At 38.1% G+C, this 16,916-nt stretch overlaps 1 protein-coding gene across 2 annotated transcripts in view; it reads right to left on the reverse strand.

The window, feature by feature from the left end:
* Aoah (acyloxyacyl hydrolase) overlaps positions 1 to 16,916 on the reverse strand; it is a 214,424-nt gene that overhangs the window by 173,391 nt on the left and 24,117 nt on the right. For both annotated transcript variants that reach the window (XM_027939630.2, XM_027939631.2), the window contains exon 2: positions 10,545 to 10,640. In XM_027939630.2, the coding sequence (XP_027795431.2) occupies positions 10,545 to 10,640 (96 nt within the window). The remainder of the gene's footprint in view (positions 1 to 10,544; positions 10,641 to 16,916) is intronic.

Here is a 16,916-nt window from a genome sequence, read left to right on the forward strand (position 1 = left end):
AAAGCAGGATACTGTTACTGGGCAGCTCTAATGCTGCTCAGGGAGAAAGAGGCTGGGCCATAATGCTCACTGCTTCAGAAATATTCAGTCAAATTCATAGGAAAATAGGTTTCATTCCAAACCACCTTTGAAGGAAGATAGAAGAAGCTTGTTTCAAAGGTTCTATCTCAAAAATTCCTGAGATTGAGCCAAACCTTTGAAGGAGAGAAGTCAGGGGAGAAGAGACAGTGGCCAGGAAGTGAGACAAAAGGCAGAACATGCATCTATGCAGATGGAGTTGGCCTGCCTCAGATAGGCCCGACTGGGAAATCTCCATCCCCATCTTCTTTGGAGCCTTTCAGGGTGGGGGGTCCCAGCCCCACCATTCCCTGAAGCCTCCACTCTCAGCATAAGGAAGCCATTTCCAATTTCAGATGGGGCCCCCCAAATTCAGTCTGTTTCAATGCAACTCCATTTTTTAAATCTGTCTCCTTTATTACCTTAAACTTTTTGACTTGCTCGGCTCTACACACACACACATGTTAATCATTTAAGGTGTGGTCACATAAAAGCTAGTAGTACAGTTTATTAGCCCTAAACTTACCTATCTGGTTCCCCTTCAAGATTGAGATGAGATGTTCAGGAACATTTGACTGTTAGCTTTTACAACACCCTCTTTCAGATCCCTGGAGAAGCATCTAGGAATTTTCAGTCATTGTTCTATACCTTCCAGGGAATCACCCCCTGATGAGACTGCCACCCTGACTCAGTCAGCAGTGATCTTTGCATGGGAACCAAATTACCACCTTCCTGGATCATAGGTCTGACAGATAATCATCCTGAACAACAAGTAGCAATTGCCACCCCAAGCAATAAGGATTTCTCCAGAGCCACCTCATAGAATCAGAACTGAGAGATGATCAGCCAGACCACACACAGTTTGACTAGGACTGCTTAATCATGCAGACCTCTCATCCCTGCCCCAATGCTTCCTCTTTTTAAACCTAATGCTTCTGTTATAACCCCCAGAGATGGGGCTGAGGTGCTGGATCTCACTTTGCCTTCCTAAGATGGCCATATCAGTTAAAGTTTCTTCTCTACTTTTTACCATTACCTTTTCTGTTTGGGACAAAAGGCTGTACGGTTGGCTAGAATCCCTGGAGTCAGACCCCTGGCCTAGGACTCTGGTAACAAAATCCTTCCCCTCAGACTTCTGTTGACTGCCTCTTCCAATCAAGTGCCTCTTCTTGTCCTGGTCTTTGCTCTGCCCCCCAAACTCTTCCTTGGTAATAAAAGAAGTTTAGAAAGGAAATCTCCATTTGAAGGGGCATCTCCCTCTCTTTCTCTGTCATATATACATATATGATCATATACACATATGATCAAGAAAAAGGAAGATCAGATCATGGGAAGGTTTTTCACTGAAAAAGACAAAGATTCAGGTCTGTTGAAACAAACTTCACCACTGACCATTTCCTGACAAGGCTTGTCATTTTCTTGGCAGGTACTGGTACTGAAGCTTGAACTCAGATTAGTCATCCCAGATAACAATAGTTTAGAGCAATTTTTAGGAAGGTCAGTTAAGAAAAGAGGAAGAGTCCTTTGACTCAGTTCTCTCATGGAAGTAAATGAGGTGATTAGGAAGTTTAAAAAAAATCTTCAGAGTAATTGGGGGAATATGAATGGACCCTTAGAAGAGCTGAAGATGAGTTTTAACAAGTTCTTGCTAGGTGTGGTCAGTTTTCTATCTTTTCTAACTCTGATTACTTGATAAACATTAATTTTTCAGGAGATTGATAACAATCAAATTCCTTTGGAGGATTTGTGTTTTTGCAGATTAGAGCCTAGCTCTGTTTAGCTAGTGGTAATTAATACACTATAGTGACATATTTTGAGGTGATATTTCCTGAACTCTTTTAATGGCTAGGTTTGTTTAATGAGAAATTGAAGCATAATTGTTAAGAAGGAGTAAATTAGTTGACTATAAACAGGATGAAAGTTTGTGGATGAACTTTGAACTTAACTCAACAATAAATAAGGCATAGTCTAATTTTTAAAAATTGCAATGGACATGAACAGGTATATTGCCAAAATATATATATAAATGTCCAATAAGTACCTGAAAAGGTGCTCCATATCATTAGCTATCATGGGGATATAAATCCAAACCAAGATGAGACACAACTTTATGCTGTCACCGGCATCCTAGGCCAGAGGCCTAACTCCTGGGGATCCCAGCTAACCAGGATACCACTGTCCCCAAAAAACAAACAGAAAATGTTGTGGTGAAAAGCAGGAAAGGAAACTTGAATCACTATGGCCACATTGGGCAGGCAACGTGAGATCCTGTCTTTGGAGTGCTGACAAGACCTTAAATAGACAAGAATTGGGGTATGGGCTGAAGGTCTGCATAGTCAACAGTCTTGTTCAAACTGTGGCCTAGTTGATCATTCTCTCAGTCCTGATTCTGCAAAGTAGCTCCAGAAAAGTCCTTATCACTTGCAGGAGCAATTTCTACTTGCTCAGGATGTTTGTTCATCAGAACTGTCATCTGGAAGATGGCAATTCAGTTCCCATGAGAGGATGGCTCCTGCTATTCCTAGAAGGAGTAGGACAACAACTGGAGATTTCTAGTGCCACTTCAGGGGTCTGAAACAGGATGCTACAAATCTCCTTGCAAATCTGTCCTCAGTCTTGAAGGGGGATGAGAGGTTAGGTAAATTTAGTGCTAATCCTATATTAGTAGTTTTTAGATAAATACTCCTTAAATGATTCCCATGCCTACATGCAGAGATAAACAGGGTCTTGACCCCAAATTTAATGTAGTAAAAGGAGACAGATACAAAGTGAAGGCTGAGATGCCAACCTTATAATTTCACTTTGACCCCCTTCAAAATATTTTAAAATTTCTCTCTAGGGCTGGGATTGTGGCTCAGCAGTAGAGCGCTTGCCTAGCATGGACGGGGCCTGGGGTTTGATCCTCAGCACCATATAAAAATAAAGGCATTGTGTTGTATCCATCTACACCTAAAAAATAAATATTAAAAAAAATTCTCTCGAGATTTTTTTTTATTTGATCGATTTGTTTTTTAGAAGTGTGTTATTTAATTTTCACATGTTTGGGATTTCCTGTTTGGTTTTTTTCTTTTTGTTGATTTCCAGTTCAATGCCACTTGGGTCTGAAAGTAGCTACCCATTGGGCATCTGCAGGCCTAAAGGAAGAGTCACTGCTTTTAGTAAAGTTAGCTTCTCTAAATCTTAGATACAATACCTTCTAGGATATCCTCTAGTTAAGAGAATAAGCGCTGAGCATGGGAAAAATTAGAAGCTTCATACAATGCTGGTAGGAATATAATATAGTGTGGCCTCTTTGGTAACCAGCCTAGCAATTCCTCAAATTGTTTAGCCTATGATTGAGCAATTTGCTATATGGTCCAGCACTTCTTCTCCTACATCAAAACCTGAGAGGACTGAGAGTATCTTCAGACAAAAACTTGTGCTCAAATATTCATAGCAGTAATTATTTATACTAGCCACTCAAAGTGTTCATCAACTAACAGACTAATAAACAAAATGTTGATATACATATAATGGAATATTATTCCACCATGAAAAAATAATAATGAATTATGCTACAACATATATTCACATTAAAAGCATCTTAAGGGTTGGAGCTGTGGCTCAGTGGTAGAGCGCTTGCCTAGCCTGTGTGAGGCACTGAGTTAGGTTCTCAGCACCACATATAAGTAAATAAATAAAATAAAGGTCCATCGATGACTAAAATTTTTTTTAAAAAAATCTTAAAACATTATGCTATGTGAGAGAAACTACTATGCTAAGTGAAAGAAACCAATCACAAAAGATGAAATATTGTATGATTCAATTTATAGGGAATGCCCATAAGGGGGAAATTCATAGAGACAGAAAGCAGAGCAATGTTTGACAGGGGATGGAGAATGTGTGTGTTTGGGGAGTGACAGCTCAGGGTCATGGAATATCTTTTTGGGGCAAGAAAAAGTTCTAAAATTGATTGTGGTGATGGAATATACAAATTGATTATAGTGAATTTATAGAAAGTCACCAAATTTATACTTTATATGAGTAAATTGGATAGCATGTGAATTTTAACTCAATAGACACGTCTAAAAGTATATTCCCTCCCCTTAGATGATCTTTTTAGGGATGCTGTTGAGGAGATTGCCCCCCAAAACCCTCTGATGTCACAGGACTCTGAAACCCCAGTTCCATTAGCAGCTCTTTGGCTTCTGACCTTGGGGAAGGTGTTTCTTTATGTGAACTACAATTTCCTTCACTGAAGAATGTGGCAATTATATTTGGTCCCCTTTATTATAGCATCTTGTAAGTTTAGAGAATTTTATATGAGACATTCAAAATTAAGTGAAGGACAGAGGTGGTTTAGAAGCGAGTTTAAAGTATTGTTAATGCAGAACTAGCATAGCCCAGAGCAGAGCAATTTAAAAACTGACATTAGTAAGTTCTTTGATTAACTTACATTACCAGCTGAGAGAGGGAGAGAAAATTCATCTTCTTTCCGGTAAGATAAGAGGTATTCGTGTGTTTCTTAGAATTCTGTTTTGCTCCAGTCAAAGCAAATGGCTACAGGGTTCTCCTCACTCTCAGAGCAGGACCAGCCATTTGAACAACCATTCTCCTCAAATGAATTCTGTGGTCGTAAGCTTGAGAGGCCCCTGGAGCATTGGTGGATGTAGGGACATGAGTTGGCCTTCTGAGAGCTAAATTCTAAGATCTCATGGAAGGGTGGATAACAGAAATATACAGCCTCAGGAAGGAGCAGATATCCCCAGTAGGATCAGATAGGAATCTGACTGTTACTGATACCAGTGAAGAAATACAATAGTGTATTGATAGTAACTTATCTTCCATGGTTGGGATGCGTCCACTGAATGTCATGTGTTGAAAAATCAATTCTCCCTGCGACAATGTTGAGAGGTGGAACCTAATATGAGGTGATTTCTTTCATGAATGGACTCATTTGTTATTGCAGGAGTGGGTTAGCTATCCTGAAGAAAGGCTTGTTACAAAAGCAAATCTGGCTCCCTCTTGCTCTCTCACTAATTATCCTCTTTTGCCTTTCTGTCTTCTGCCATGGGATGACAGCATGAAGGCCCTCATCAGATACCAGTGTCATACTCTTGGACTTCCTGGGAATAAATTTCTGTTCATTATAAATTACTCTGTGCTATTTTGTTATAGCAGCACCAATGGGCAAAGACACTATCTAAAGTAAAAATTATACTGTAGAACACTGCTTGTGACCAGGAAGGTGATTTCTACACATCCAAAGAATCCAAAGAATTGGAACTTGCAACAGCACAGGAAAAAAGAAAATATGTCCATTCCAAAGGGCAAAGGAGAATTCAGAAAGGACCCGTTCAACAGTCATCATACATTAGGTGTACACCTGTGTGTGCAACAAAACCTAGGATGTTCCAATTTTTGTCACCTTCATGTTTCCCATTGCTTTCTTGCACCTAAGATACTTTTGAAGGAACACTTATTTTTATCCTCATTCTATAGGCAAGAACACTGAAACTTAGAGAGCTTAGATCACATACATATTAAATGGTTCAGCTGAGGTTAAAGTCTTTTACTCTAAGAGCCAATGTTATTTATAGTGTACATTTGGACACACTTAGGACATTTTGTTTGATGCCTTGTCTATCTCAGGTCAAGCAGGTACTGTTATACATTAATTATTAATGAGAAACTTGAAGCACAGTGAGACCTATTGATCATGTAGCTACTTTTGAGGCTACATATTAAAATTAAATTGGTTCATTATAATTATACGCAATACTAGGATACATGAGTTACCTTCTTCCTTCTAAGGCTCCATGAGTTTTTAACTATCATATTCCACAGAGATGAGATTTCTGCATAGGTGACTCAAGGAAGTTCTGGCAAGACACTCAGGGCATGTGATTCTGTTGACCCCTATGAGAATGATTCCATTAATCATTTTTTCCATTAACAATTCTGAGATTCTTCCAAGGTATTTACTAATGAGAGCTGGAGGCAAAAGCGGCAGGTGAAAAGGAAGGTCAGAAATACTTTGCACAGTTTGAAAAAACTGTCTGCCCAGGTACCAGAAAGGGCAACGTGATTTACCGAGTGATTCTTTTCAAGAATGTAGCTTATTTGCTTTCTCTGCTAAGGTCATGTGCTTTATTCTTGGTTACCTTTAGAGAGAAAAGGAATACTTAAACATAGATTCAAAAATAATTTTATGTTTATATACATAATTTCATCCTTCTATCTCCCATTTTTTTTGTGGCTTAGCAGACAGAAGGCAATACTGGGTTCAGTGAGGCATTGTAGGCCAGGCCTATTATGTTTTCTAAGAGAAACCTACACTAGGAGATACTCTATCTTTGTCATCCCATACAATTCATGTAACCATTCTGAAAAAAAAAAATTCAACTGGAGCAATTTCAATGGCTTAGGAAGGCTGCTTGGTTTTATTTTCAGTTTATCAATTACTGCTTTACCTGCAGATGGAAACCAGACATTCAGTACAGGTCAAAAGGTCGTTACACTTGACAGATGTAAAAGGAGGTGGACATTATTGTTCCCACTTTATGGATGTGGGAAACAGTGCCCAGAATGGTAGGCCCACAATTGAAAACCCAACTATATGCCTTCTTCCCTTAGCAAAGTGACAACTTCCATTTCACTAGAATCTGACTTTTCAGCCTCTCACTTTACCATGTCACACAGAAATTCCCTGTGGATGAAGAGTCAACAGGATGCCTAAATACCAGTAATCTTGTTTTGGATTTTTTTTATTTTGATACTATAGAAAAAAAGAAGGGCTAATCTAGAAAATGGGATTTTTATTTAGTCTTCTACCTTTGGACAACACATCTTTGCCTAAAAAGAGAAAAGTCAAACTCAAGTTGCAAATGGTTAAATTTGTCAGTCGGGTTTATTATACACAGAAATGGCAAACAATTTAAACAAGACTTAACAATAACTATGACTTTTCCTCACTTTTGTGAAATTGTAATAACATTTTCCCCTTTTTCTGTAACTTAGAGATGTGAAAATATAAAGTCTGAATTCTTTTGTTTTCTGTTGCTATAACAAAATACTTGAGATTAGATATTTCATAGCAAAAAAGAGGTTTATTTAGCTCTCCATTTGAATGAGAGGTTAAATATCCAAGATTGGGTGGCCCCATCTGTTCAGTTTCTGGTGAGGAACCCACCCCCCATCCCACTTCCTTGGCTGCATCACAACATGGAAGGGAAATATGCAGGAAGAAGAGAGCAATCACATGGTTGGATAGGAAGCAAGAAGAATAAGGGGCTAGACTTGCTTTCTTTTCTTTTTTAAAGATGGGGTCGAACTCAGTTGTCTAGGCTGGTCTTAAACTCATGGCTCAAGTGATACTCCTCCTTCAGTCTCCCAAGTCATTGGGATTATAGGCATGTGTACCAGCCTTGCAAGCTTGCTTTAAGAAAATTAAATTGGTACATTATAATTGTACGCAATACTGGGATTTATTGTGAAGGTTTGCTCTCTTTCTAACAACTTGCTCTCTCGCACTAGACCAGAATTAACTCCTTCCCAGAGGATGCTCCCATGACCCAGTGACCTTCTGCTGGGGCCTATCTCTTACAGATAGCACTAAGATTTATAAGAGATTGTAAATGTCTAGTAATAGGGGATAAGTCAATTAAAATATAAGACATTTATATGGTGAAGAACTATAGGGTAATTAACAGACTTGACTTAGGTCTATATGTCTTCTTGTGAGTAGGTCTTAAAAACAATGTTGAGTGAAAAAGGGAAGCTGCAGAGCCATGCATACTGTTGCTCACTGAAGTCAAATTTCAGCCTACACAAAGGAAAATTATAGAAAGATGATGGCAGAAGCAGCAAAAATTTTTGAATCCCTTTGAATCTCCACATACAAGAAAAGCCCTTGGATAGCAAAAACCAGAATCCACAGACAACAGTTACAACAAAACAGAGTGTCTCTATGAACCCCAATGTACTGTTAGGTAAGCATGGACATTCACAGCCACAAGTCCTGTGGCTTATCAATATCTGTACCAGAGAAAGTAGAGGGAAGCAATTGATGTCAGACAACCCCGGGAAAAGAGAATCCCCAAAGGGCTGCAGGCGTTGACTAGAAAACATGCTTGGTGGGCCCATTAGAGGACAGCAGCTGAGACTGGAAGAAGAGGTTTTGCCTACAGCAATAGCAGGTGGGTGCCAGTGGCTCAAGGTCAGAAGGACTTAGGGTCTGGGGTCATTTGGCATCCATAAGATGTAGAAACTTACCCACCAAAGCTGCCTTTCAGGACAGGGCTCACACTGAGGAGAAAATGCTACATATGGACTCAAAACTGAGCCGAATAGAAATTAAGTCTAAAGAAACTCCATATAAAAGTGGGAAGAGGAGAAGAGTCATAGAATCTCAGAAAAGAAGAGCTCACCTATGTTTTAAACCCTATTCAACCAGAAGAGCTCTGTGCATTTATAAAAACTCTCCTCAGCCACCTCTTTCTAAGAGTTCTTAAAAACCAATTTCATATAAAAATAAGCAAGAGGAATGTATCTAGGTCAACTCCCATACAAAGTTATTATAAGAAAAAAAAGAAGGAACAGAATAGCATCTTTACAGATAGTAAAAGCATGCCAGGAAATAAGGTGAGAGAGAGAGAGATTAAAATATAATATAAAATATAATATCTCATGAAAGAACAGTAAAAATGAGAATGAGAATAAAACTCAGTCATGGAATAAAAGAATAGAAAATCATTGAGAAATGAATTTAAAAGAAATGAACACAATATCAAGTGAAAACAATAGGTGTCTTAAGAGAAATAGAAAGTGAAAGGAAGAAAACTTTTATAGATTAAAAAATAAGTGAAGAGATAAAAAATATTCAAGAGACAAGCAAAATATCAAAGACAGACAATGAGGATTCAACAGATGGGTATAGAAATGTCAGAAGAAGAAAACAAAGCAAGAGACTGAAGAAATGCTAAAAACTTTTGCTGAAATTAGAAAATATATGATCTAAATCACACATTGAGATAGAGAGAGAAAGGGAGAGAGAGAGAGAGAGAGAGAGAGAGAGAGAGAGAGAGAGAGAGAGAAAGCATGCACACTACATGCCTGACAACATCAAAATTCAACAATTAACACCAAGACATTTTCTAATTAGATGGCTAACCTTCATAGTAAACAAAAGAAAACAATTCTTTGAACTTCTAGGAGAAAAATAATGTTGACTTACAAAGGAAAAGAAAATTAGGTTATCATTAGGCTTCTTAATAACATATTTAAGATGTTCAGGGAAATAAATTATGCCAAGGATTTTTATATCCAGAGAAATGCTGACTTTCAAGTACAAAGGGCATAGACAACATGCTCTCAACATGCAAGAATTCAGGGAATATTGTTCCCATGAGTCCTTCCTGAGGAATGAACTTTAGATAGTAAGAGACATCCCGAGAGAGCTGGGGTTAACGTTAATCACAGTTGTGAATGGAACTCAGACTAAATGAGGCGAACAGCGGGTGGGTGTTCTATGTGCTCAGAAAAATAGAGATCAATGATTTAGAAGGGTGGAAAAATGAGGAAATCATATAAAAACGATTTTAACTGGTCTCAATAATTATAAAATATGTTAATGATAGTAATATTAGAACTGATAGTCTGAGAAAATTTTGTGTGTAATAGGGGATAGGTGAATGAGCAATTATGGGCTATTTTAATTCTATCACTTAATCCTTGGCAATTAGGACTCTGTATGGAAAGAGACTTTGGAAAGAAGGAGCAGAGGATACAGAAGAGATTAAGAAAAACATCAGTAGTTCTGGTTTTTAATTAGAAGTGTCAGTATGAACTCAGTTGTAGAAAAATCTACTCCGATGAAGTACCATTGAGTTAAAAAAAAAAGTTGACCCTAAAAAAGTATTCTCAAAACAATGTATTGTTCAAGGAACAGTATTCTATAAAGGAATAGAATTTTCTTCTTTCTGAGACTGAAAAAATTCAACTTGTCTGAACCACTGTTCAGTTCCTTCTTTTGTGGGGTAGATAGGGAAATTTATTGAGAACTAATTGAAATCAATGAATGTTCCCGATTATTTTCCCATTTGGGGTTTTGAGGTCAGTTATTTCCCCAGGTACTAGGGGGGCCATCTGTGTGTCTGGGTATGTGTATATAAGTTAACATAAAAATCATTGAAAATTTTTCATTATTTTGATTTCTTGGTACTTAAGGCAATGATCAGCAGGTGGGCAAATCATTAATGTGACACATAAACCAACATTGGCCATTTAACAGTTTATTCTCTAAATGTCCCCAGCAATTTCATCCTGCCATGATGGAGAAATGAATGACAGGAAGAAACTGCCTGGAGTGGCATTTTAATTTTAATTTTTATTAGCCCCATAAGAATATCAATCTGTAGAAATAACACAATCAGATTCCATTCCATAAGCACATGTGGATGTAAAGAAGGCAAGCAGATACACAGTAGTGCCAGACGGTCCATACTTACTAGGCAGGTAACTGCACAGTTGCTCCATTGAGGCCTGGATCGTAGAGTTGTGGACTTGAGCCAGCTGTTCAACCACAGATACCACCAGCACACACCCTGCAGGGAGCAGAAGAACCCGTCAGCAGTGCACACAGAAAGCTGGGCCAGAGGGTGAAGGCAAAGGGAGGTGCACTTTAAGAATATAAGTCTTTCCAAAAAAAGAAAACTTTTCTTTGCTTTTTGCCTTTAAAAATCTACTGTGTGCATAAATGCACTATGCACTATGAGTCCTAGTAAAATGTGAGGTGTGGTTATGGGTTCGGGGGTCAGAAAGTTTCGGGTTATTTGTGGTCAGTTTTGCCACTTGTGATGTCTGTGACTTTAGGGAAGCAATTTGATCTTGCCTAATTTGTGCTCCTGTCTGGTCACGTCGGAGAAAGAGACGATGTTTAAATGAGATAGTGCAAGGAAAACAGCCCATACAGAGCAGAAGCTTAATAGATATTTGTCCTACCCTCCTCTCTTTCCCTCCTTTCTGCAGTAGATGGTTTTGTTATGCAGGATCATCCCTATCCTATGCATTTTCAGCCTTTGACCCAGGGTTAGGTTCCTAATTTTGGAACAGAGGCAGAAATTGCCTAGAAGACCTGGCATTAGTTTGATCTTGTAATCCTGGACTCACCGACCCATCTTTCTGAACCTTTAGCCTCCTCTTTACAAAGTAGGTAATAGAATGTTTCCATAGGGCTGACATGATGATTCAACGAAACAATAATGCAACAGAGTGTGCCTGGGAAATCACAACACACATGTCAAATATTGTATCTCAAGCTACAGAGCACACTACTTGAAAAAGAGTACCAATGTGATGAGTATCTAGAAGTAAACTTGGATCAAATCAGAAATTTAAATTAGGAATTAGGAATTTAATTCTTTTACCTCCTTTGTTAGGTGGTAAGTGTGAATGTCCAAAGCCGCTAGGCTGACAGTTCTATTGTCTGAATTGCTGGAAGTCCAAACCTAGTTTTCCAAGGGGAAGGGACTCTCTTCTGAACACGCATACTGTAGTTGGTCAAAGATCCATGGGTGTGTGAAAATAAATCATTAGATCCCATCGAGATAAGAGAAGTGGGCATTTTTCCAGGCAGAAAGAAATAAAACTTTCTATAAAGCGAGAGATTACCAATGAAGAAATGAGAGGTGTCCGCCTTTCTAGGTATTGCAATGCCTAATGATACTTTGTTCTAGATTGTTCTGTCCCTTCTGCTGGCCAAAGAGGGGCTCATGAAATCAGAGATAGTGAGATCCTGTTATTCGTGGTCTTGTTGGGCTCTGAGGGTATCTATATATTTGCATTTATCACTGTCAACCATTGAGTCGATTGGCTGTTTTTAACTTAATACTTGGCTCTTCAGGGTGTTCTTGCATTTCAATAAATTAAATAGCTGATACTTACTAGCATCTTATGGTCTAAAAATCATATATATATACATATATACATACACACACATATATATGCTTTATTTTAAAAATAACTTTCAACAATATAAGCACAATGCAAATCCATTTTAGAAAATGTTTTAAATATAGAACAGTATAAAACAGATCATAAAACATTACTCAGCTCACTTAGAGATAATCATTTTTAAAAAAATATATTAAATATATTTAACAAATATGAATATCTTCAAGATTTATTATCATAAATAATGTATAATAATCACTTATTAAATTAGGTGGAGCCAAATAAATTTTAACAACTAACTGAAACTGGAAAACAATAAGTAGTGCTCTTGCAATGCGATCAGAGGATGAAAGATGGCTTAGCAGAAAAGGAAGAGGCTTTGAAAAAGAAAAGACAAAAAACTTGATTTCAGGAGCTCAGGCCCTGCCCAGATCTAGCCACACTGACAGTAGCCCCAGGTCCATCCTGACACTGGCAGACACTGAGGGAGATCAGGACCACCTCTTCCAACCAGCGGAATACCGCAGGAGCCCAGACCCAGCCCAGGTCTGCCTACACTGACATACATGGGAGCCAGGCCCTGTGGAGGTCTGAGTCCACCACCCCCACCACCACCTGGGAGCCCAAGCCTAACCCACTTCCATTTTGGGACACTGAAGACATCACCAAAGCCTTCTCCACAGAGCAGCCCCCATCTTTTGACAACAGACAAGGCCTACAAACAGCTGCATATCAGAGCATGCCCACCCTTTCAGCCCCATCTCTATAAGATGTTGCATCCATCTTGGGGCACCTCCACTATTATCTCGAGTTACTTTGGCTATTGCCACCACCATCTTGAATTGCAGTAGTATACATTGGGAGACACCAGCAGGGTCTGGAAGTCCAACATCAAGGTGAGGTACAGACAATCTACATGGATACTACAAGGATATAGGGTAGAAACTGTAATATCTCAGATCCACACTGCAAGAAAGGAAGACACTTAGACAACATGAAAAAATAATGGAGGAAAGTGTCCCAAACAAACTAGGATACTACAATAACAGAACCCATGGACAGCAAAGTTGATGAAATGTCAGAGAAGGAGTTCAGAAAGTTCATAATTAAAATGATCTATGAATTAAAGAATAACCTAAATGAGCAAATACAGGCAAAGAGTGATCACTCAGAGGGGGGGAGAGAGTACAAATACAGGTAGCAAAAAATTGCTTCAAGAAAGAGATAGAGACTCTGAAAAAAAAACAGGCAGAAATCCTTGATATGAAGGATTCAATAAATCAAATAAAAAACTCAATAGAAAGCATAACCAACAGACTAGATCACTTGGAAGAAAGAATGTCAGATAATGAAGACAAAGTATACACTCTGGAAAAGAATGTTGACCACACAGTGAAGATAGTAAGAAACTATGAACAGAACATCCAAGAATTGTGGGACAGCATCAAAAGACCAGATCTAAGAGTTATTAGAATAAAGAAAGGCACAGAATTTCAAACCAAAGGAATGCACAATCTCTTCAATGAAATAATATCAGAAAATTTCTCAAGCATGGAGAATGAATTGGAAAACCAAATATAAGAGGTTTACAGGACACCAAATGTACAAAATTACAAAAGATATACACAAAGGCACATTATAATGAAAATGCCTAGCATCCAGAATAAGGTTAGAATCTTAAAAGCTGCAAGAGAAAGGAATCAGATCTCATATAGGGGGAGACCCTAACTCAGCAGATTTTTCAACCCAGACCCTCAAAGTCAGGAGATCATGGAACAACATATACCACGCTCTGAAAGAAAATGAATGCCAACCAAGAATCTTTTCTTAAAAAAAAATATTTTTTTTTTTTAGTTTTAGTTGGACACAATATCTTTATTTATTTTTATGTGGTACGGAGGATCGAACCCAGAGCCTCACATGTGCTAGGCGAGCACGCTACCGCTGAAGCACAACCACAGCCCCCAAGAATCTTCTATCCAGAAAAATTAAGCTTTAGGCTTGATGATGAAATAAAAACCTTCCATGATAAACAAAAGTTAAAAGAATTTACAACTAGAAATCCTACACTACAGAACATCCTTGGCAAAATATTCCATGAAGATGAGATGATGAAAATCAGCAGAGGGAGGAATTACACTAAAGGAAAAACTAATCAGAGGAGAAACCAAGTCAATGGAGAAAAATTGAAAACATTCCCTTTAAAAACTGGAACAAGACAGGGATGCCCTCTTTCACCACTTCTATTTAATATAGTTCTTGAAATGCTGGCCAGAATAATTAGACAGTCAAAAGAAATTAAAGAGAGACATATAGGTAAAGAAGAACTCAAATTAGCATTATTTGCCAGCGATATGATTCTATACCTAGAAGACCCAAAAATTTCCACCAGAAAACTTCTAGAACTAGTAAATGAATTCAGCAAAGTAGCAGAATACAAAATCAACACCCATAAATCAAAGGCATTTCTGTATATCAGTGACAAATCCTCTGAAAGGAAAACTAACCCATTTACAATAGCCTCAAAAACAAAAAAACAAAACAAAACAAAAAAACAACCTCGGGAATAAACCTAACAAAAGAGGTAAAAGCCCTCTACTATAAAAACTACAGAATGCTAAAAAAAGAAATTAAAGAAGACCTTAGAAGATGGAAAAGTCTCTCTTATTCTTGGATAGGCAGAATTAATATTGTCAAAATGCCCATACTACCAAAAGCACTATACAGATTTAATGCAATTTCAATCAAAATCCCAATGACATTCCACATAGAAATAGAAAAAGCAGTCATGAAATTCATCTGGAAAAATAAGGGACCCAGAATAGCCAAAGCAATTCTTAGCAGGAAGAGTGAAGCATCACTATACTAGATCTTAAACTACACTACAGAGCAATAGTAACAAAAACAGCATGGTATTGGCACTAAAGTATACTTGTAGACCAATGGTACAAAATAGAGGACATAGAGACTAACCCACATAACTACAGTTATCTTATATAAGACAAAGGTGCCAAAAATGTACATTGGAGAAAAGATAGCCTCTTCAACAAATGGTGCTGGGAAAACTGGAAATCCATAAGCAACAAAATGAAATTAAACCCCTATTTCTCACTACGCACAAAACTCAACTCAAAGTGGATCAAAGACCTTGGAATTAAACCAGAGACACTGCAACTTTTAAAAGAAAAGTAGGCCCAAATCTCCATCATGTCAGATTAGAACCCAACTTCCTTAATAAGACTCCTATAGCACAAGAATTAATATCAAGAATCAATAAATGGGATGAATTTAAACAAAAGCTTCTTCTCAGCAAAAGAACAATCAGTTTGGTGAATAGAGATCCTACACCTTGGGAGCCAATTTATAATACTTGCACATCAGATAGAGCACTAATCTCTAGGGTATATAAAGAACTTAAAAAGCTAAACACCCTCTGGTGTTTAGCTGGGGTTATGGCTCAGCGGTAGAGCACTCACCTCACACATGTAAGGCCTTGGGTTCAATCCTCAGCACAACATAAAAATAAATAAATAAATAAAATGAAGATATTGGGTCCAGCTACAACTAAAAAAATAAATATTAAAAAAAGCTAAACACCAGAAAAACAATTAACCCAATCAATAAATGGGCCAAGGAACTGAACAGACACGTCTCAGAAAAGGATATACAATCAATCAACAAATACGTGAAAAAATGTTCAACGTCTCTAGCATTTAGAGAAATGCAAATCAAAACTTCTAAGATTTCATCTCACTCCAGTTAGAATGGCTGCTATTAAGAATACAAATAACATTAAGTGTTGGAGAGGATATGGGGGGAAAGGCACACTCATACGTTGCTGGTTGAACTGCAAAATTGTGAAGCCAATATGGAAAATAGTATGGTGATTCCTTGGAAAACTGGGAATGGAATCACCACCTGACCTCGCTATCCCACTCCTTGGTCCATACTCAAAGGACTTAAAAACAGCATACTACAGGGACACAGCCACATCAATGTTTATTGCAGCAAAAATTCACAATAGCTAAATTGTGGAATCAACCTAGATGTCCTTCAGAAGATGAATGGATGAAGAATGTGCTATATATACACAATGGAATATTACTCAGCAATAAAAGAGAATAAAATCATGGCATTTGCAAATAAAAGGATGGAGTTGGAGAAGATAATGCTAAGTGAAGTTAGCCAATCCCCAAAAAACAAATGCCAAATGTTTTCTCTGATATAAGGAGGCTGATTCATAGTGGGGTTGGGAGGGGGATAATGGGAGGATCAGACAAACTCTAGAAAGGGCAAAGGCGTGGGAGGGGAAGGGAGAGGGCATGGGGGCAGAAAAGATGGTGGAATGAGATAGACATAATTATCCTAAGTACATGTATGAAGACACGAATAGTGTGAATATACTTTGTATACAACCAGAGATATGAAAAATTGTGCTCTGTGTGTGTAATATGAATTGTAATGCATTCTTCTGTCATATATAACAAATTAGAATAAAATATTTTTAAAAAGCTTGTGTAATTTAATTACCTACAGTAATTAAAATGCAAATTTTAACAGTTTACCTATTCCTCTGGAACTTCCTTTTTAGGAGTTCAGAGGGAGACCTAACTTCCCTGAGGACAGGAATGAGTTTCACCATCTCTAACTTTGAGTGTCTTACACAGTGCCTGGTTCAGAGAACAGAAGCAAAAGTGGCCTGAGGTGTGTTCTCACTCAAAAGCCACCTGAGTGACTTTTCCATTGTGGGGGTCTCCCTGGGAATGGGCCAATGGGTGTGCCTACAGTTGCTTCCCAGCTCTGTGATCTCACTAGAGTTGCTTTCTTTCTCCACCTGTGGACACAGCTCTGTTTCCCATTCTGTGTGAAACATTGAGGTCCTTCACTTGAGCCAAACAACAGATTCTCTAGCAAATGGTCATGATGCA

This window comes from Marmota flaviventris, chromosome 1, assembly GCF_047511675.1.
Source record: "Marmota flaviventris isolate mMarFla1 chromosome 1, mMarFla1.hap1, whole genome shotgun sequence".
Lineage (NCBI taxonomy): Eukaryota > Metazoa > Chordata > Mammalia > Rodentia > Sciuridae > Marmota > Marmota flaviventris.